The sequence below is a fragment of the Macaca thibetana genome, chromosome 1 (assembly GCF_024542745.1).
Source record: "Macaca thibetana thibetana isolate TM-01 chromosome 1, ASM2454274v1, whole genome shotgun sequence".
NCBI classification, from domain to species: Eukaryota; Metazoa; Chordata; class Mammalia; order Primates; family Cercopithecidae; genus Macaca; species Macaca thibetana.
In genome coordinates, this window is record NC_065578.1 from 156,508,903 (window position 1) to 156,530,850 (window position 21,948).

The window sequence follows — 21,948 nt, forward strand, 5'->3', positions numbered from 1 at the left end:
TTCTTTCTTTTTTTTTTTTTTGAGATGGACTTTCACTCTTGTTGCCCAGGCTGGAGTGCAATGGTGCAATCTCGGCTCACCACAACCTCTGCCTCCCGGGTTCAAGCAATTCTCCTGCCTCAGCCTCCCGAGTAGCTGGGATTACAGGCATGCTCCACCATGCCCGGCTAATTTTGTATTTTTAGTAGAGACGGGGTTTCTCCACCTTGGTCAGGCTGGTCTTGAACTCTCGACCTCCGGTGATCCGCCCGCCTCGGCCTCCCAATTATTTTTCTTTTTTCTTTTTGTATTATTTATAGAGACGAGGTTTCACCATGTTGCCCGGGCTGGTCTCGAACTTCGGGGCTCAAGCGATTCGCCCGCCTCGGTCCCAAAGTCTGGGATAACAGGCTTGAGCCACGGTGCCCGGCCGAAGCCTGAACTCGTGTTTTTGAGTTCAATTATTTTTGCGGAATTGAATTGAACCGAACCGAGTGGAACGGGAGCTTGCAGAGAGCTTCTACGCAAAGCAGTTCCTAAGGTTAATGGAGTGGAAGAAAACTAACAGAACCGCTGTTTGCGTGACCGAGTCGCTGCTGAGTGCCAAACCGGAGCTGCTCGCGCAGACGCAGAGCCAGGCCCGCGAGGGGATGGGACGGTGGGCAGGGGAGGGGCGTTCCCTGGGCCCTGCCCCTCCCTTCCCTGCTTTAGTTCCAGGCATCGCCACTGGGGGCGGCCGCGGCCTCCCCAGCGGCAACGGCCACGAAGCTGCGCGGCCCTGGTTTCCAGCCGGGCCTTTTTCGCGGCCGGGCCCCAGCATGGATACCCTTAGAGCTGTGGGCCTGGCAGCCGCTGCGCCCTCGCTTTCTTGACATTCCCTGACTTCTGTGCTCTCTTCCCCAGGCCACCCCAGCAGACATGTTTGCCAAGGCCTTTCGGGTCAAGTCCAACACGGCCATCAAGGGGTCGGACAGGTGAGGGAGGAAAGGGGCCTGCTCTGCCACCAGAACAACCAGACATCTCTTGGGCCCGGCTGGCCCATAGCCCTCGCTATTCTCGGCCGACATCCTCGGGTGGAGGCCGAGGGGTATGCCAGGGAAGGGACCCCAGGAGGCAAGGGTGGGTTGGACACATTTTGAAGTGAGGATGGAGGGGGACCTGGCTGTCTTTTGGATAGTCTAGTGAGTTTAAAATAAAACGTAGTTAAGACAGCGTTTACTGTGTGCAGTCACTATTTAAGGGGTTGTGGAGAATGCAGAAATGAAGGAATACGGGATTCTTGCCCTCCAAAGAGATTAATACCCCTTGGAAGAGATCGGATGGGATACCAAGAATTAAAAGTATAAGAGAAAAAAATGACTAGTGATTACTTCTGGCAGGAGAGACAGCTGGAAACTGAGGTGGGAGGGAATAAGGCACATGTGGTAAGAAATGTATCTGTTCAGACAGGGTCACAAATGGAGACTGTGTTTGAAATTTTGTAACCAATGCTTTATAGTTGTCTGTAGGTCTCATGGCATAGTTATTTAATCATAAACTGACAGATTTGCGAAGCACCTATGAGAAAGGAGTGGGCCCAAGGGCTAGGCATGAAGTCAGGAAGACAGGGCTGTTTCCTGTGTCAGGCTAACTTGGATTGTGCACTGGGCCTGTTTCCCCACCCATAAAATGGAAAGGCATACCCCAGGAATGAGTGAAAATAGATGACAATGGATGAAAAAGAATTTAGGATGTTTCGGAAGAGTGTATGAGACTAGGACATCATAAACCAGGCAATCTTTCTTTTGCCCTTGTGATTTTATAGTGAGCACTTTTGAGTTCTTGATATTTATTAAAAGTCTGTACAGGCAGCATTCACAGTGCTGGTGTGCTTTCTACAGGAGAAAGCTTCGAGCTGATGTGACAACTGCTTTCCCCACCCTTGGAACTGATCAAGTCTCTGAGTTAGTACCTGGAAAGGAGGAACTCAACATTGTGAAGTTGTATGCTTACAAAGGGGATGCAGTGACTGTGTACGTGAGTGGTGGTAACCCCATCCTCTTTGAACTGGAGAAAAATCTGTATCCAACAGGTATGACAACAGGATGAAGATAGCCATTACCATTAGGTAGTTCTTGCCTAACATCTGCTTCTCTCTGTTTCTTCCATTAACCTGTCTTGCATAAAATAAGCAAGCACAAAATCTCCCAATACCATCCCCAAGGATCTTTGTGGACTTAGTGTTCCTAGAATTGAATCTTCCAATTCTAGGACGTAAAAGGTTTTCTCTTATGCAAAACCACTATAGGAGGGGTTAAAAAAGGGCTAACATAGTAAGTAAGGGTGGTTGCAAAGGGAAGTTCTGAGATGAAGGAACAGTGGCTGAGAAGTTTACAGTAGGTTGACTAGGGATAGAGCAGAGGTCTTGAAAAGCATGGAGTTTCAGGGCATGTCTCCATGAGGCGGAGTCTTGCTCTGTCGCCCAGGCTGGAGTGCAGTGGCGTGATCTCGGCTCACTGCAAGCTCTGCCTCCTGGGTTCACACCATTCTCCTGCCTCAGCTTCCCGAATAGGTGGGACTACAGGCGCCTGTCACCACGCCCGGCTAATTTTTTTGTATTTTTTAGTAGAGACAGGGTTTCACTGTGTTAGCCAGGATGGTCTTGATCTCCTGACCTTGTGATCCACCTGCCTTGGCCTCCCAAAGTGTTGGGATTACAGGCGTGAGCCACCGCACCTGGCCAAAAATATATATATTTTTTAGAGACAAGATCTTACTCTGTCACCCAGGCTGAAGGGCAGTGGTGTGATCGTAGCTAACTGTAACCTCAACCTCCTGTGCTCAAGGGATCCTCCCGTCTCAGCCTCCTGTGTAGCTGGGACTACAGGCATATGCCACCATGTCTGGCTACTTTGAACATTTTTGGTGGATACAGGGTCTCACTGTGTTGCTCGGGCTGGTCTTGAACTCTTGAGCTCAAGTGATTTTCCTGCCTCAGTCTCCCAAAGTGTTGGGATTACAGGCATGAGCAGGGTGCCCAGCCTAAAAAATGTTTCTTAAAACTGTCTGTAGCAGGATTTTCCTAAAATACTGAAAAGAGATACTGTAATAGGAATGAAGCTGGATTGATAAGCTACGTATCCAGCTGTTTTCATGATGTTCTTTAACCATATGTCTCACAGGGATTTTTTAGGCTTTGAGTGGCTCTCTAGGAATCTTTGCCTTCTCTGTCACAAATCTCAGGGACTCAGTCTCCTTTTCTCTTTTCCATAGCTGCTGACACCTACTTTGTAACTTGGGGCTTTTCATCCTCCAGGGTTGGCTGTAACAGTGCAATGCAATATCCGTAGGCCACTCGTGCCCCTGATCTTACGTCCTTGCTGTACCTGAAGACAACCACAATGCTTTTTGACCTAGGGGTTTTTACTGCTAATCACTATGGAAACAGAGGGGATAAAAATGGTAAACATGGGAAAGTTTCCAAATTTTATACAGCTGGCTTCCTGTTCTTAGGCTACTTGCTTCTGAAGCCATAAATAAAAGCTTCATTGGTTCTCTGCCCTCACTTTTTTGTCCACTGTGGCCATTTTCTGCTGCTGCAATCCAGGTGCCTCCAAATTTCAAGTGACACTCAGTTCCTTAGGTTTTTTCCTTCCTCAAAAATGAAACCTCTCTGGGCATCCCCTTACAACCTTCTCTTTAGCTTTGAGTTGAGTTTCTTTCCTGTATTCTAGTTAAAGCGACCATAGTGTTAGGTTTTTCCATTTCTCGAAAAGATTGGCTTTTTGGTAATAGTGTTTTCTGGATGTCTTTTTGTACAGTGTACACGCTGTGGTCCTATCCTGATCTTCTGCCAACCTTTACAACATGGCCTCTGGTACTTGAGAAACTGGTAGGGGGAGCAGGTAATAGGATTTTCCTATATTCTGGCTATTGGCTGAAACCCACTTAGCAAAAGCCAACTGGTGTAATAAACTTACCCATTTCTTGTGTTTGTGTGGTTGAAAAATGGAATTTTTTCTCCTGTTCGTTTTATGTTTCTCACTTGGCTGGTTCCACAAGATCTCTGGGCCTCTCTGGCCCTGTTGTAAGGCTTAAATAAGTGTTGTGAAAGTACTTTGTTAGCCACCATGTGCTATACCATAAATCAATAAGCTGAATTTAGGAATTTAGGAAATTAGGACAAGACAGATCATGTTATAGGCTACTCAAACTTTTTTTTTTTTTTTTTTTTTGAGATGGAATCTCAGGCTGGAGTGCAGTGGCATGATCTCGGCTCACTACAACCTCTGCCTCCCAGGTTCAAGGGATTCTCCTGCCTCAGCCTCCTGAGTAACTGGGATTACAGGAGTGCGCCACCACGCCTGGCTAATTTTTGCATTTTTAGTAGCGACAGGGTTTCACCGTGTTGGCCAGGCTGGTCTCGAACTCCTGACCTCAAGTGATCTGCCCCCATCTTGGCCTCCCAGAGTGCTGGGATTACAGGCGTGAGCCACTGCACCTGGCTAAAAGTACCTCTTTTATGTCAGGAGAATGTTAGGAGCTGAGTCTGGAGAGGAAGTGAAGGTTCCCACTTCTGACTTAGAAACCACCATTTGAATAAAAATAAATATCCTGCTATTGGATGGGCGAAGGGGTCATCAAAGGCGTAAGCTACAGGCATAAGGCACTGCACCCAGCCAGGACACTCAAACTCTGACCTTTAACCCCCTGAGGGGAGAAGGTCTGATACTGAAGTTGCTATTTTTCATTTTTATTATGAATAACATAGTTGATACCTAATAACTATTTTTTCATTGAGTGAGTCAGGAAATGATGAAGTAAAACACAGAGTTAGATGGAGGCCGAATGCAGGTTGTGATGTTTTTGTTTTGTTCGTTGCAGATTTGATGCTGCCTGGACTAGTGATGCCCCCTGCTGGTCTGCCTCAGGTACAGAAGGGCGACCTCTGTGCCATTTCCTTGGTGGGGAACAGGTACTGTGCCAGGCAACTGTGCCTTTGGGGGAAATACTTGTGTAAAAGAGAAGTTGGAGGGGAATAACAGCTTATAAAGCATATGAACAAAAGAGTGAAAGCAAAAATCGGTTTTGGAAGAAGCAGAGTGGGCCAGCAGGGGAATGGCAGCAAACCTATGGGGAGTCCATGCATCTCGGCAGAGTATATTTGCTGTTTGCTGTTGCTGCTCTGTTTTCTTTCAACTTAGCATTTTTATTTTATTTTATTTTATTTTTTTAGATTTACAGAAGAGTTGCAAAGATAGTAGAGTTCTGACATGCTCATTACCCAGCTTCCTCTAATGGTAGCCTCTTACATAACCACAACATAGATTATTACCACCAAGGAATTAACATTGGCAAAGTACTGCTAACTAAACTACAGACTTTATTCATATTTTCTCAGTTTTTTCACTGGTGTCTTCTTTCTCTTCACATATCCAATGTAAAATACCAATTTGCATTTAGTCGTCGTGTCTTCTCAGTCTCTGTCTGTTTGTGACCTTTTTTGTTTTTTCGTTGTCTTTCATCACCCTCATGCTTTTTCCCTATATCCATATCATTATCCTCATCTTTTAATTATTTTTGATAGCTTTATTGAGATACAGTTTATATACAGACAGGATCTCACTCTGTTGCTCAGGCTGGTCTCAGACTGTTGGCTTCAAGTGATACTCCTGACTTGGCCTCCCAAAGAGTTGGGATCACAGGCATGAGCCACTGCGTCTAGCCTCCACTGCTTCTTTTTAAAAATAATAAGTAATTGTATGAACAACTCTGAAAAATTAAAAGCCCCCCTTACCCCACAATCTTTTTCTCCTGGAAATAACCATTATCATTTTGATGTGTGTCCTTCTTGTTGTTGTTCTACACATATATACATGTGCGTATAAAAATACCTGGCTTAGGGTGTGTGTGTTTAAAATTCAAACAAAATTATACTGTGTATGTGTTATGTTTTCACTTAATATTGTGTGGACATTTTCTTTTTTTAATTTTCATTTTTAAACTGTTACATCTTAGTATTTAAATGTGGACATTTAAATACTAACTTAATACACATTTAAATTTAACTGTGTGTTAAATAAGAACACACAGATCTGCCAAATCTTTTTACCTGTTGTGTGATGATGGAACAGGCCCCCTCCTGGTGGACATTGAGGTTGCCTCCAATTTGTCTCTATTACAAACGTTATCTTATTGATGCCTCTAGGGACACTGTTGCCAGTATTTTTCCAGAGTAGATACTAAAATGCAGAATTGTTAGGTTGAAGATCATGTGTATTTTCTGTTTTCCTACAAACAAGCTGTATCAGTTTTTACACCTACCTGCAGCATATATGGAGCCTATTTCCCTATACTTTCACCAATACTGGATATGATGGGTCATCTTCATTTGTGTTATCCTAGTGAGTGAAAAATTACATCTTACTATTTTTTTTTTTTTTTTATGGAGATGGCCAAGGTGAACTCGTTATTTTGATAGAGTCTCTCTTTGAGAGAGACGGAAAGAGCGATGGTAGGCATGATAGGGGTCAGTGTTCAAAGTTCTTATTTCTGCTACTCATATTCTTCTATTTTCCTTAAATGCTTTGGAACCAAGCACCTAAAAACTTTTGTTTACCTGTAGCAGAAATTACAGTTGAAAAGAATGATGATGTTACCATTTTTTTCCCCCAATATTCTATCTGAGATAGGAGGAAACTATGTAAATGAATATTTGGCCTGTTCACTTTAGCCTTTAGAGTATGTACGGGGGTGGAGCTGTGGATGGTTTGTGGTGGGGGTAATGATATGAGGGGTTGTTAAAAATACAAGTCATGTTCAAGACTGGAGTTCTTAAGCCATTGACCTTTCAGGGGTAGATGAGAAAAACCTTTTAAGAACTGGGAAAGAAGCCAGATTCAGATTTTGTGGCAGGAACTGACCTATTGGTACAGTTAGCAGAGCTGCCAGGTATAAAGTAAGTTCAAGTGTTGGGAACTCTCACTTGGACCCTGGCTACCTTGCCAGGCTTATGTATTATTCCCCCACTATTATCCAGCTAGTCACCCATCCTTACAGGCAATATCTGATTGATCAATGCTTGAGTAACACTGGGCTAACAGATTTGTCATCTGGGCTTTGGAAGTTTCTGTAGTTACTATATATGTGGTTGTTTTTGATATCCTGGAAACATCCAGTTCTTAGATACGTAGTTATACTGAGCAATCCCTCTTATAAAGTCAACTCAGAAGGAACTTCTCTAGTTGGCACCACTGTGTGTCTCTTCCCTCTTCCCTATGGCATCCCTCAGCCTAATTTATCATATATGAATTGCCTCCCCTTTAAACTTCCTTGTGGGATGGCTATGACTTCTTTAAGGTAGAGGAGATAATTTATATTTTTGAAATTAATGAAAGGGAACATTAAATATCCTTCCAAGACCTACCTGGATTTAATTCACAGCAGGAATAAAACAAAGGCAGTGATAAAGTCAACAGAGGAGTTCCTAATACAGAAGTTTAATGTTTGGTCAAGGGATTTTTGAAAGTAATATTTATAGGTAATCTAAAGAAAACTGAGAGTGGACTGAGTTTGGTTCTATGATACAAGACCTTCAAATTGGTAAGGTTGGTATTTTTACCACATGTGTCAGAAGATGATCCTAACATGTGCCCTTCCCATAGGCTTTCCCTGACCCTGGTCTCTGGCTTCCTTCTTCTTAGAGCCCCTGTCGCCATTGGAGTCGCAGCCATGTCCACAGCTGAGATGCTCACTTCAGGCCTGAAGGGAAGGGGCTTCTCTGTGCTCCATACTTACCAAGACCACTTGTGGTGGGTACAGAGTTTCTTCTGTTTTACAGAGAACCGGGGCAGCTGGGTAGAGGATGGGGCCTGAGATTCAGGAGTGAGAGTGTTGGTCCTAGCCATGTCTTTAAGCAAGTTGCTAACCCCAGACTTTCATTTCCTTGCCAAATATAAAGAAAATATTTTTTCCCCTGCTTGGACAAGTAATGAGAGAGAACTTTATTTTCTAAGTGAATTATAAATCTTAGACCCAAAAGAAGGCCTTAGGGATCATCTGCTCTCCTCTCAATACAGTGATACTCACTTTTTTATAGCCCTGGTCAATCTGGCCCTAGCTGCCATGCACATTTTAGGCATCATGTGGCCCCATGATGAGTGCTTCTGAATCCAAATCACGGCAGGGTAGACCTTTAGATACCAGGATTATAACCCGATTACTTTTATGTTATTCAGATTTCACATTCCAGACTACTCCTCCTCATGGAAGTAACGCATTCTGACTGTAAAGGTTGCATTCTTGAGACCCTTACCTGTTCATTTTCTGGTTATTTTCTTTTCATTTTAGCAAAACAGTAAGCAGTGATTTTCTCAAAAAACACATTTAGCGAAGTATTGTGGCCTGTTGATACAAATTCATTCTTATATTTTCTAGCCCAGTCTTGGAATTACTAATTTTTTTTTTTTTTTTTTGAGATGGAGTCTTGCTCTGCTGCCCAGGCTGGAGTGCAGTGGCTTGATCTCAGCCCACTGCAAGCTCCGCCTCCCAGGTTCATGCCATTCTCCTGCCTCAGCCTCCCGAGTAGCTGGGACCGCAGCCGCCTGCTACCACGCCCGGCCAATTTTTTGTATTTTTAGTAGAGATGGGGTTTCACCGTGTTAGCCAGGATGGTGTCCATCTCCTGACCTCATGATCCACCCGCCTCGGCCTCCCAAAGTGCTGGGATTACAGGCGTGAGCCACTGCACCTAGCCTTTTTTTTTTTTTTGAGATGGAGTCTTGGTCTGCTGCCCAGGCTAGAGTGCAATGGCGCAATCTCAGCTCACTCCAACCTCCGCTTCTCGATTCAAGTGATTCTTCTACCTCAGCCTCCCGAGTAGCTGGGATTACAGGCATGTGCCCACAACAGCCAGCTAATTTTTTTGTTTTTAGCAGAGGCAGGGTTTCACCATGTTGGCCAGGCTAGTCTCGAACTCCTAACCTCACGTGATCCGCCCACCTAGGCCTCCCAAAGTGCTGAGATTACAGGCGTGAGCCACCACTCCCGGCCAGAGTTATTAATTTTACAAGTACTGTCTGAGCCCTCCTTTGCTGGAGGTACAACCTCGTTTTAGCCTGTTTTTAGATATTTGAGGGCTGATGACTGATGTTCTCCTAGCACCTGTTGTTTAACTAGCAGTCTGGGCAACAGCAATCAAGGTCAGGTTGTCTAAGTTATTTTAGCAGCAGCTGCTTTGGTTCTCTCCTTGCACCTTGAAAAAAATATTTATGGTATTTAGCTGATCAGAATAGCCTAAACATACCCTTTGGCTTTACTGTGAATAATACTGAGAAGCCTTGCCATAGCTATTAGTTAAAACTTAGTTTGATTTGCATAATGTTGGCTAAGATAAAGCTTTTTACTGCTCTATGTGCTTTGCTATGTGGCATCTCCTTTTTTCCTGTCTTCCTAAGGCTTAGTGGCATAAAACCATGGCAATCTCTGCTTTCCACGTTAGACTGCATTTGATGTAACACAGAAGCCACTGATTTTGCAGGTCCAGGTGTTTGTGTTTCATTACATATGCTGAACCCTGGGTTTGCATTTCACCAAACAGATATTACAGATGCATTTGTGATCTTAATGTTCATATTTAATTCAAATTGGTTTTATTATTAACTCAGATGAAGGGAACATTTTTGGGAGTTTATCTTAAACTCCTTTAATCTCTCTCAGTCTTGGGATGTCTATTAATAGTATTATTCTTTTGGGATAGGGAGGAGACAAGATTTATTCTCCCCATTTCAGAGATGAGGAAACTGAGGCATGGAACTTTTGGGGGCCCGGAATTAAAAGTATGCTTGAGATGAAGGCACAGGCTCTCTGCCCCCTCCTGGCCACTTCTGCCTATTGGCTGTCTGCTGTCTCTGACCTCACTGCTGACTCTTCTCAGCAGGGTTGGAGAGTATTGGGGCTGCTGCTTGATGTTTCTGACATGAGATTTTTCCAGGCGATCTGGAAACAAGTCCTCTCCACCTTCCATTGCTCCACTGGCCCTGGATTCAGCAGATCTCAGTGAAGAGAAGGGATCTGTCCAGGTGGACTCCACCCTGCAGGGAGACATGAGGCACATGATCCTGGAGGGGGAAGAGGAGAATGGGGAGGCTCACCAGGCATGTGAAGAGAAGTCTCTCTCAGAAGCCCCAGAAGACACCAGCACAGGGGGCCTGAACCAAGACTCCACAGATAGCAAAACGCTTCAAGGTATAACTCTAGGAGGAGAAGAGCCCATGTCCCCACCTCTCAATTTAGGAGCCTGACGAGCTCCACTCCACTGCTGACTAGAATGGCCGTTAAGCTCCCAGGGGAGGAGGGGAAGGTCCTTATTTTCTGTGAGGGTGGCACAGCAGCCCTTTCACATCTTGCTTTTGAGTCCTTTCCACGTACGTCATGTCCTCCTGGGTGCTAATCTGCCCTGGCATTTGCCTGTTTTCAGCTACAAAGCCCTCCAAGGTTTCTTCTGGCTCAGCTTCTCTGGGTGAACACTCCTAGCTTGGTGGGACTTTGTGGCTTGACTCCTTCTCTGGGGTCAACCCTCTTGAAAAGCTCAGTGCTCAAGAGAGGCTGGGAGCTTTGGTACCTGGGAATAGGTTCCTTTCAGAGCCAAGGGGGCAAAGTAGGGATGAAGCTGGGGGTTGTTTTCTTGTACCAGGTGTTCTGTATCCCTCAGGAAGGATGTGGCTCTTGTCTTTTCCCTGCAGAGCAAATGGATGAGCTGTTACAGCAATGCTTCTTGCATGCCTTGAAGTGCCGAGTCAAAAAGGCTGACCTCCCTTTACTCACCAGCACTTTCCTTGGCAGCCACATGTTCTCCTGCTGGTATGGAAGGCACTGATGTGGGCTGGAGGCCGGGGCCGGGATCTCACATGTGCTCCTTGGTAGTAGGACAGAATGGGGCCGATGCAGGGACTGGTTGAGGGACATGCTGTGGAAAGAGTGGAGGGGAAGGCTTATCTGACAAATATATTAGTTCCTGGGTTCTAAAAAGTTAATTCTTAGCTTGCTGGGCTGTTAAAACAAAATCTTAAATTTTAGCCAATGAAAGGATATTAAGGACTGGAAAGTTAAAATTCCTGAGATTCTGTAAACACTGCCTCTGCCATGGGGTTTCTGGGCAACCTCACAAATCGGGCAGCGTGTCCTGTGCAGGAAGTGTCCCAGGGCAGCCTCTTTGTCAGGAAGCTTCTTCTGGAATATTCAGCCTCCTCACACTTCTGAAAAGTATGTGGGGGGGCCACATTAGGTTTTATTAGGAAGAAGAATTGGTGTGAACACCCCGTCCCGGCCCACCCCATCCAAAACACAAGTCACCAGGAGAGGTAGTATTGCATGTGGATAGAACCTGGATTTTGAAGACAGAGCCATCCGGGCTCAACTGCTAGGTCTCCAGGGTGTTCGAGCAAGGTGCATTTTAGCTTGTTACTGGGCTTCTCTGGGTCCTAATTTCTAATAATCATGGGATTGCTGTAAAGATTACATAACCTGAAATATAATAAGCATTCAGTAAATACTATCATGTCAGGAGGTTTGCTTATTGATTTTTACCCTGAGATTGAATTTATTTATTTATTTATTTTTTGTTTTGAGACACAGTTTCACTCTGTCACCCGGGCTGGAATGCAGTGGCGTAATCTCAGCTCACTGCAACCCCTGCCTCCCAAGTTCAAGAGATTCTCCTGCCTCAGCCTTCCTGAGTAGCTGGGATTACAGCCACATGCCACCATACCCAGCTAATTTTTGTATTTTTAGTATTGATGGGGTATCACCATGTTGCCCAGGCTGGTCTTGAACTCCTAACCTCAAGTGATCTGCCTGCCTCAGCCTCCCAAAGTGCTGGGATTACAGGCGTGAGCCACTGTTGCCGGCCTGAATTTATTTCTTTTTGAGAATCTGGCTGTGATTTTTTTAAAAGGTGATTCTTAATGTAATGTCTTCCCATTTATATTTGGGCATCTTTAAGCTATCCTGTATAAGTGTGGTGTCTGGGGTGTGTGGAGGGATACTTGGTAATCTGTCCTGACTTTCTTGGGTTGCAGATACAGGGTAAAGGGGGCCCCTTCTCTGTAGGATAAGATCCTGGGGTGGATTCTAGAAGGACTCCTCGAGAATCCACTGCTACTACATGTCATGTTTTGAGAGAAGATGTAAGTTCTGGAGAGAGGAAAAGATCATAGCTTTTATCAGGAAAGTCCCCTCCAAAACTAATTGCTGTAGTGCAGGGGTCAGCACGTTTTTCTGTAAAGGGCCAGATAGTAAATATGAGTATTTTCAGTTTTGCAGATCATACCATCTCTGTTGCAACTACTTGATGCTGCCATTGTAGCACTAATGTGACCATAGACAGTAGATAATTAGTTGGCCAGACCTGACCCCAGGCCATGGCTTGCTGGGCCCCACTCCAGGCCTGGCTGCCCACGGTGTGAGTTTGCTGTTGCAACTTTGGAGGCCACAGAAGGTTGTCTGGTGTGGGAGGAATCTAAGGTTGTATCCAATGCAGTAGCCACTGGCCACATGTCACTATTTTCAGCTTAAATTAATTTAAAGTAAATAAAATTTAAAATTCAGTTCCCTTGGTCACAGTCACACTTCAAGTGCTTACTACCCACATGTGGCTAATGGCTGCCCTGTTAGATAACACAGAGAACATTCCACATCTGTGAAAAGTTCTGTTGAACAGCATTGATTTAGAATGTCCCATAGTCTGTGCCCCTCTCTGATGTCACCCCTGGGCAGACAGTTCTGGCACAGTGGCCTCTCTCTGAAGGTGGGGCAGGAAGGCTGAGGAAAAAGGCCCTCCTCTCAGTGTCAGGCAGGTCCCAGCATGACTGCTCGTTAGCTTAACTTGCCTTTTCCATCTGCCATCAGCCCCGAAGGACGACAACTGGACATAAAGAAGTCAAGCTACAAAAAGGTAAGCAAGGATCTTCTTTGCAGATCCCATGCAGAGAGTTGTGTAGGGGCACATATGACATAAGCCAGATGGACACTGGGGAAGTCCTGTGTACCGGGCTCAGGCTAGAATTAAGCTTTTTGACTCTAAGTATAAGGGGGAAGAAAGAAACTCTCTCTGGGCTGAAGCAGTTGGTGGCACCCACTCTCCTTTCCCCCTTTGATCCCTTTATATCTGATTAGAGTTCTGAACGGCCTCACTAATTAGTCTCTAGCAGCTTCTTGCTCCCTGACCCTCAGGTTGGGGGCCTTCCAGTTCCTGGTTGATGAAGGCAGGGGCTGTCTCATATCCCTGCACAGTCCCTGCCTAGCTCACTCTGGCACATCCTGGGTGCTCAGTATGTGTGTGGAATCAATGAAGTCCCCTACCACTGGCCCTCTCTCCCTTAGCTCTCTAAGTTCCTGCAGCAAATGCAGCAGGAGCAGATTATACAGGTGAAGGAGCTGAGCAAAGGGGTGGAGAGCATTGTGGCTGTGGACTGGAAACACCCAAGGTGAGTGCAGGGGGCCTGTCACTGTAGCCCAGCTGGCCCCAGGGCACCTGGGCCACGGACTGGGGATTGCTGAGATGCTAGTATAAAATGTGTTTTTTCTTTCCTTCTGCTGGGTTTTAGGATTACATCTTTCGTCATACCCGAGCCCTCCCCGACCTCCCAGACTATCCAGGAGGGTAGCAGGGAACAGCCCTATCACCCTCCAGATATAAAACCCCTCTACTGTGTCCCAGCCAGCATGACCCTGCTCTTCCAGGAGTCTGGCCACAAGTGAGTTTTTGGAGAGCAGCCCTTCTCTGCCTGCTTGGTGTTCTGGCCTACAGTTCCTCTCAACCTGAGTAGTGCTCTTTTGCAACTGGCAAAACCTGCTCTGCCCCTGTTCCCTTCTCCAAAATCCAGCTTCCAGCCTCCTTCCCTGGGCAAGTTCCTCTGGACTAAATGAACGAGTAGGTCTTAACCTTTTCTGCCTGTAATTATTCTTCACATGGTCATGCTCACTTCAGTCAGGAAAAGGGAAGAAACTAGAGGCCGAAAGCTAAGGAAAGTCCCCTGCTCGGCAGGGAGTGAGTCTGGGCATCTACATTTTGTCTCATGGCACAGCATGAACTAACCCGTGGGTCACTTCTCCTCACCTAGGAAGGGGAGCTTTCTGGAGGGCAGTGAGGTCCGAACGATCATCATTAACTACGCCAAGAAAAATGACTTGGTTGATGCAGACAACAAAAAGTGAGTGCATGAGAAGCACTAGATCTGTCTTATTGGGTTTTTGTCTTTAGCAGACATAGACACATTTGGGGAGGGAGAATAGAAAACCATAGCGTCTTGGAGGTAATTAAGACAAGTGGTTTCCAAACCATGGGCTGTGGACACTCAGAGTTATTGTCTGGGGTGTTCAGATCCATGTATGCTATCAACATTGACTACAGACTAGGTAAATATTCTCTCACAAATACCCATGAATCATCTTTAATTGGCTATTGTGAGGAATAAAATGTAAGCTTACAAAGAATTTACTGAAGTCATAGCATTTGGTATTTATTTTTATTGATATTTGTACATGTTTATGGGGTGCATGTGGTATTTTGTTACATGCACAGAATGTATAATAATCAAGACAGGGTATTTGGGGTATCATCACCTCGAGTATTTACTATTTCTATGTGCTGAGAACATTTTAAGTCCTCTCTTCTAGCTATTTTGACATACACAATACATTGTTAACTACAGTCACCTTACTCTGCTCTCAAAGATTAAACTTATTTCTTCTGTCTAACTGTATGTTTGTACCCATTATGGTATTATTTTCTTAAAAGGGGATACAGATGGTAAACTACCAGATGAAGAGAGTTCCATTGATTGTTTTTTACTTTAATGGCCAGGCACTGTGGCTCGTATCTGTAATCCCAACATTTTTGTAGGTCAAGGCAGGAGGATCACGTGAGGCCAGGGGTTTGAGACCCACCTGAGCAGCATGATGAAACTCTGTCTCTACAAAAAATACAAAAATTAGCCGGGCCTGGTAGGGCATGCCTGTAGTCTCAGCCACTTGGGAGGTTGAGGTGGGAGGATTGCTTGAGCCCAAGAGGTTGAGGCTGCAGTCAGCAATGATCTTGCCACTACGCTGTAGCCTGGGTGATGTAGTGAAACCACATCTCAAAAAAAATTTTTTTTTTTCACTTTTAAAAAAATCATCATGATAAGTTGAGACATACCAGCTTAATCTAATACCTTCATTTTATTTTATGTTTTATTTTTATTTTTGAGATGGAGTTTTGCTCTTGTTGCCCAGGCTGGAGTGCAATGGTACAATCTCTGCTCACTGCAACCTCTGCCTCCCAGGTTCAAGCGATTCTTCTGCCTCAGCCTCCCAAGTAGCTGGGATTACAGAGATGTGCCACCACGCCCAGCTAACTTTTGTATTTTTAGTAGAGACGGGGTTTCACCATGTTGGCCAGGTTGGTCTCGAACTCCTGACCTCAAGTGATCCACCCGTCGGGCCTCCCAAAGTGCTGGGATTACAGGTATGGTGAGCCACCGTGCCCAGCCTAATTTTTGTATTTTTAGTAGAAACGGGGTTTTACCATGTTGGCCAGGCTGGTCTTGAACTTCTGACCTCAGGTGATCCTCCCTCCTCAGCCTCCCAAAGTGCTGGGATTACAGGTGTGAGCCACTGCACCTGGCCAACACCTTCATTTTAAAGATCCCCACTTCTTTCTTTCTTCCTCACTAGCCAGTTGTGATGCTAAGCTTAGAAAGCTTTGTTCACATGCTTAGTAGCTAAGGCTTCTGATCTTCAAATTTATCCCATCTCACTTTCCCTTCCACCTCCTGCTTTTCCTAGGAAAGCATATGTGTACCTCCCACCCATAAGGTACATTGCCTTTTGGACTGTGGGCCCATAATTGATTCATATCCTGAATGTCTATAAAAGCCGTGTGAGAGATGAATCCTGAGTTAGCCTTCAGGTCAGAAGGGACAAGTCTAGGATTTCTTCATTGCCTCTTCTTTCCCTTTAGTCTTGTGAAATTGGATCCCATTCTATGTGACTGCATCTTAGAGAAAAATGAACAGCATACAGTCATGAAGCTTCCATGGGACAGTCTTCTGACCAGGTAACGGGCATTGCCTCTCCAACTTTTCTATCCCCTCCCCTTAATATCGATCACATTGAACTTTAATACTGTCACTATCTTAGCCTTTGATTTTCTTTTTGTAATTCATACCAAGTCAGTGTACATAAACACAGGCTTGAGGAACTGTGATTTGGGGGATCTTTGGAACAATTTGAGCCAATATGACATAGAAGAACTTGAAAGGAAGAACAAAAAGGAACACTAATTAAAAATAAGAACTTCAGGCAGGCCTAGTGGTGCATGCCTGTAGTCCCAGCACTTTGGGAGGCGAAGGCAGTAGGATTGCTTGGGCCCAGGAGGTGGAGGCTGCATTAAGCCATGTTCCCATCACTGCACCCCAGCCTGGGTGACAAGATGAGACCCTGTCTCAAAAAAAGAACTTACTCTGTTAAAGTGAGGGCATTTAAAAAAATAAAAAATAAGAACTTCAATAAGATGCAGAAGCAAAAGAAGGCTGGGGATAAGTGTCTTAAAGTCTTTAAAGGAAAAATGTTTAATATTCCTTGTTTTCCACGTAACTGAAAATAGTTTATTATCAGGAGTCAGCAAACTACAGCCCATGGGTCAAATCTGGCCTGCCACCTGTTTTTGTAAATAAAGTTTTATTGGAACACAACCATATCCATTTATGTGTTGTCTGTGCGCTGGTTTTGTGCTATAATGGCAGAACTGAGTAGTTGTAAGAGACCAGGTGACCGCCAAAAAACCGAAAATACTTACTGTCTAGCCCTTTATAGAAAAAGTTTATTGATCCTGATATATGTGATAGCAAGAGAAAACTTAGTTAGATAAAAGGTAGAAACTCCTTGTGGTAAAAGTGGTCTATAAAACATGTCAGAAATGTGAAGCAGCACTCGCAGGCAATAGGCTGCGTAAGGCACATTCTTGAGACAGGTAGTAGCCTCCACAAGGCAGACAGGGCAGATTCTCAAAAGGCCAGGTCAGTGGACTGTTTCCAGGGGCTCAAGTCACTGATGTTCCCATGTTTGAATCAGTGGGTGTCAACCTTGGCTGTACTTTAGGGAGCTTTAAAAAATACGTAGCCCTGGTCAGAGATACAGATTTCATTGATCTGGCTGCGGCTCCCTAGGGATTTGAATAATTCTAATATGCAACCAAGGTTGTGAACCTTCAATTTCAGCCTACACCTAACTGCCTGCTGGTAGTGGGGTATGAGGAAATGGTTCCTGTTGGCTTTATCAGTTTGCAACTCATAACTTCTGCTTCAGGTGTTTGGAAAAATTACAGCCTGCCTATCAAGTGACCTTTCCCGGACAAGAGCCCATTGTGAAGAAAGGGAAAATCTGTCCAATTGACATCACCCTAGCACAAAGAGCTTCCAATAAAAAGGTAATTTACAAAGTTCAAGGATGGTGATGTAATGTTCTTGCCAAGTTCTGGTCTCCCTAATGTGATTGGAGGTTTTAGATCGGCCTGAAACACATCAAAGATTTTTTATGAAACGTGTTTATGTGCCTGGGCTGGGCTCTGTATGAAATAGGTAAAGCTGACCCCGCTCAGTCTAGGATTTTGTTTTAGGAAACTTGCTAGAGCCTGGTTCCAAAAGTAAACAAGATTTTATTTTTATTTTTTTCTTAGAACTATGTTATGGGCATTCAGCTCTCACATATTCTTTCACCTCTTAGGCCTTACTCAATGAAAATAACTTGTAAAACACTTGCTGAAGGAACTGAGTGTGTTTAGCTTGGTAACACAAAGTTGGAGGGAACCAGTGACATCTCTCCTCAAATATGTGCAGAGCTGTCCCCTGGCAAAGTAGTGTACTTATTCTATATGCCTTGAAAAGACAGAAATAGGTTATTGGGTGGAAATTCCAAGAAAACAGAGTTGAGTTCAAAATAAGTAACTTTGTAGTAGTGTACAGTTATGAGCATGGGCTTTGGATAGGACTGGGTTCAAATGCAGCCATTGCCTCACTGCCTGACCTTGAATGTGTTACTTCATCTCTTTTTGTCTGAGTTTTACTCTGTGAAAAATGGGGATAATACCTCGCTGGTAAGGCATTTTGAGGATCAAATGAAGCTGAAGCACTTAGAATGTACTTGGCATATAAATACTTGTTTCTCAATAATTGAGAACCAGTAATGATAACCTTTATAATAATTAGTAATAGTCACTATTTATTGAGTTTAATTATGTGCCAGACACCAAACTAAATAATTTTCATATATATAGTTTATTTAAACACTAATTTTCTGTTAATAATGACAAATAGAATTGTCCAAAATTGAAATTGGTGCTTCATAAAATAGTGAATTTTTTTCTGGAGAGTCTGCAAACAAAGATTAGGCACTTGTTGGGGGAGGATGTAGTTGGGGGGTCATGCATCAGGTGGGCAGTTGGAAGAGATACGTCCTCTAACGTCTTACTGATTCTAAGATTTTCTGGGTCTGGAGCCCATTGACAAGCATAAGGTACTTGGAGCTTTTATAGTCTTTATTGATAGCAGTCATCCCTCACACACCCCTGATAGTAATACACTTTACCATCTGTAGTTATGAATGAAAATTTGTTTTAAAGCAACAAGGAGGAGAACTGTGATATTTTAAAAGCACTAATATTTTTCTTTTTTATCTCAAAGTCACATACTTGTCATTTGTGAAGTTGAGTAACAGAAAAATGCATGTGTTGTTGACTAGATTCTTGATATTAAGGAACTATTGTTTGTTAATTCATTTTTAGATGTGATGATGGTTTTGTTTTTATGTTTAAATGAGTCTTATCTTTTGGAGATACATACTGAAATATTTATAGATGAAATGATCTGATGTCTGGGGAGTTTTGCTTTAAAGTAATAGAGGAGTGGGGAGTAGACAGGGATATAGATGGATCAAAGTTGGCCATGAATTGATAATCGTTGAAACTGGTGATAGGTACATGTGGGTTTATATACTATTCTGCTTTCATTTATGTTTTAAATTCTCCAAATAAAAAAACTTAAAAAAAAAAGGTAGACATTCTATGTGATACAGAGAGTGTCTGTCCCTCTAAATATATAACACATATATTGGATGGGGTAAAGAGAATCAATTTAGAAGCACAAAAATAAGTTATTTGGATTAAAAAATTACTAGGGTTATAGGAAAGGTGAACCATCAGAGAACATGGGCTGAGGAGGCTGCTGAGCCTCCGGAAGACCCTCTGGAGGGAAGGGAATGCAGTCACCACCGTCAGTCTCTGTCCCCACTGTCCCCCCAGGTGACCGTGGTCCGGAACTTGGAGGCCTATGGTCTGGACCCATACTCAGTGGCTGCCATCCTTCAGCAGCGATGCCAGGCTAGCACCACCGTCACTTCTGCCCCTGGGGCCAAGGACAGCCTTCAGGTTCAAATCCAGGGAAACCAGGTCCACCACCTCGGCTGGCTATTGCTTGGTGAGCATCCCCTCTGAAGAGTGGAGGCATTGGTCTAGCTCAGCAAAGACCTTCCTGCCAACTCAACTTGCATAATACACATACACACACACTCTTTCTCTCTCCATTTAGATTTTAGTGGCTAGCAAGAAGATGGAACCAATGTTTGAATCAGATCCTTTGGCTCCTTTGAAATTCAGTGTTTTCTTTTCCACCATTAGAGTAGTTTTCTTCCTGGTTGGTCCCTTTTTATAAAACATTCAGCGAGCACCCAAACTTTTGTGCTAGGTCCATTGTTGGGGTTTTTGCAGGCATCTCTCTTAATCATAATGATGCCGCAGAGCTGTTACCTGTTTTGCAGATGAGGAAACTGAGGCCCAGAGAGGTTCTGTGCCTGGCCCTGAGATGATCTGACTCTTGAGTGATACATCTGGGCACGGAACTTTTTTAGACTCCAGAGTCTAAGTTCTTTTTTTTTTTTTTTTTTTTTTTTTTTGAGACGGAATCTCGCTCTGTCACCCAGGCTGGAGTGCAGTGGCATAATCTTGGCTCACTACACTCACTGCAGCCTCTGCCTTCTGGGTTCCAGTGATTCCCCTGCCTCAGCCTCTCAAGTAGCTGGGATTATAGGTGCATGCCACCACAGCCAGCTAATTTTTGTATTTTTAGTAGATACGGGGTTTCACCATATTGGCCAGGCCAGTCTTGAACTCTTGACCTCAGGTGATCCACCTGCCTCAGCTTCCCAAAGTGCTGGGATTACAGGCGTGAGCCACCATGCCTGGCTTAAAGCCTAAGTTCTTTCTACTAACTCTGGGTAGCCCAGCCTCCAGTTTGTCCTCACTTCAAACCAGCCTTCACATCTCTGCCTGAGTCAGCTTTCTTAAACAAATATGATCACATCACTCCCTTCTAAAAAACTTTGTATGCCTCTTCAATGCCTTCAGAATTAACTCCTAAGCTCAATAAACAAGACCCTCCCAGCCTGACCCTGGCCTTACCCCAGCCTTCCCTGCAGGCTCTCTCTGGCAGCTCCTACACCCACGTTGCAGGCAGCAGCGGTCCTGGTCTCCTTGCAGTTCCCCAGATTCTCCTTGCATGTTCACCCACATATGCTTCCACCTGGGCTATCCCCTTGCCTAGGATGCCCTCCCACGCCTAAGCCCACCTGACCTCAGAGGCTCACTGGCCCAGCCCAGGGGTCCTGCGAGACCTGTCCCTAAATTAGCATTTTAAACATTGCTAATGTAGCACTTTCCAATTGTGTTTATATTTCTGGTTAATGTCTGCAGCTTGGCTAATTTTTTCTAATGTCTGAACCTCCTGCCAGACTGAGCTGCATGAGCCAGAAGCCTTGCCTTTTTCATCCTCAGGGCCTGCATATAGTAAGTGCTCATTTAGGCAAATGTATTCCATGGCCTATGGCATGTTACTTCTAGACATGTTAACTTCTAGAATTGAGCCCCTTTATGTGAAGAACCCCATAGGAGGTACTGAGAAGAAATGTTATGAGGAAGAGAGAGGAGCACAGACTGAACAGACACATTCTCTCTCGTGAAAGAATTTTAAACGCTTGAAATACACCCAGAAAATAGCTCTCAGGGTGAAAATTTCAGAAATATACACATCAGCCTTGAGGTGTAGGCGTAAGTGGTCAGTCCCGAAGTTGAGTTTGAGCTGGGTGGAATGGCATTGTGAGACAACGGGGACTGGTGGAGGGCCAGCTGCGGAGCCAGGTCATGCTCCGCTGAGGAGTGTGTGCTTTTTGGATTGTAGAAGAGTATCAGCTCCCTCGAAAACACATCCAAGGTCTAGAAAAGGCCCCCAAACCTGGCAAGAAGAAGTGACAGACTCTTTTGTCTCACGTGGTGGATCCATTGGAAATCCAAGCTCTGGGCTGGTAATTTTTATGAGCATTTTCAGCTTTTGCAAATACAAAATATAATTCTTTACAAAAATAAATTTTTATTCTAATCTAAATATGACTTCCCTCTGTTTCCTCCACTTAGCTAAAATGTTGTACTAATTTTTGAAGTCGGGAGTATTCTAAATGGACAGAAGAGGCCATGGTGGCTGCCTTTCTGCCCACGTGGTTTCAATGATTTCATTCCTTCCCTGCTTTCCAGGCAGGCCAACCCATTCAGAGTTCTGGCAGGTGGAGCCTTCCGCTTTTTAAACTCCTACCAAATATCCTACTTCCTAATTAACTTCCTAGCCCCAAAATAGTTCCTTCTCATCTCAAAGGGTTAGTCACATAGAAAACAGAACCCAGCTATTCTCTGTCATCAATCAAAGCAACAGAAGAAAGAATTGACCCTAAATTGCAGCAGAATTTAGGCTAGATAGAAATCAGAAACAGTACAGGCATATCAGGACATGGGTTTCTATAGGACAGTGATTCTTCCTCAACTTTAGGACACTGCCATTAACTGGTAAATTTGTGATGTAACTCTAGATGACAGCTTTGTTACAGTGAAGAGTCTTATCCAACACATGCCCT

The 21,948-nt window shown here is 44.3% G+C and overlaps 1 protein-coding gene across 2 annotated transcripts; it reads left to right on the top strand.

Moving 5' to 3' along the window:
* Positions 1-690: 690 nt before the first annotated feature.
* On the top strand, positions 691-21,428 carry EIF2D (eukaryotic translation initiation factor 2D). 2 transcript variants are annotated; one of them, XM_050762020.1, is made up of 15 exons: positions 691-953; positions 1,860-2,050; positions 3,780-3,863; positions 4,843-4,933; positions 7,662-7,769; positions 9,950-10,203; positions 10,701-10,818; positions 12,865-12,910; positions 13,339-13,442; positions 13,563-13,712; positions 14,079-14,168; positions 15,959-16,054; positions 17,305-17,425; positions 19,295-19,469; positions 21,225-21,428. In XM_050762020.1, the coding sequence occupies exons 1-15, from the start codon at positions 898-900 to the stop codon at positions 21,293-21,295; spliced, it is 1,755 nt and encodes a 584-aa protein (XP_050617977.1). In that variant the 5' UTR covers positions 691-897; the 3' UTR covers positions 21,296-21,428. The 2 variants fall into 2 exon arrangements, with proteins under 2 accessions (XP_050617977.1, XP_050617983.1); XM_050762026.1 differs by lacking the exon at positions 13,563-13,712.
* Positions 21,429-21,948: the final 520 nt, after the last annotated feature.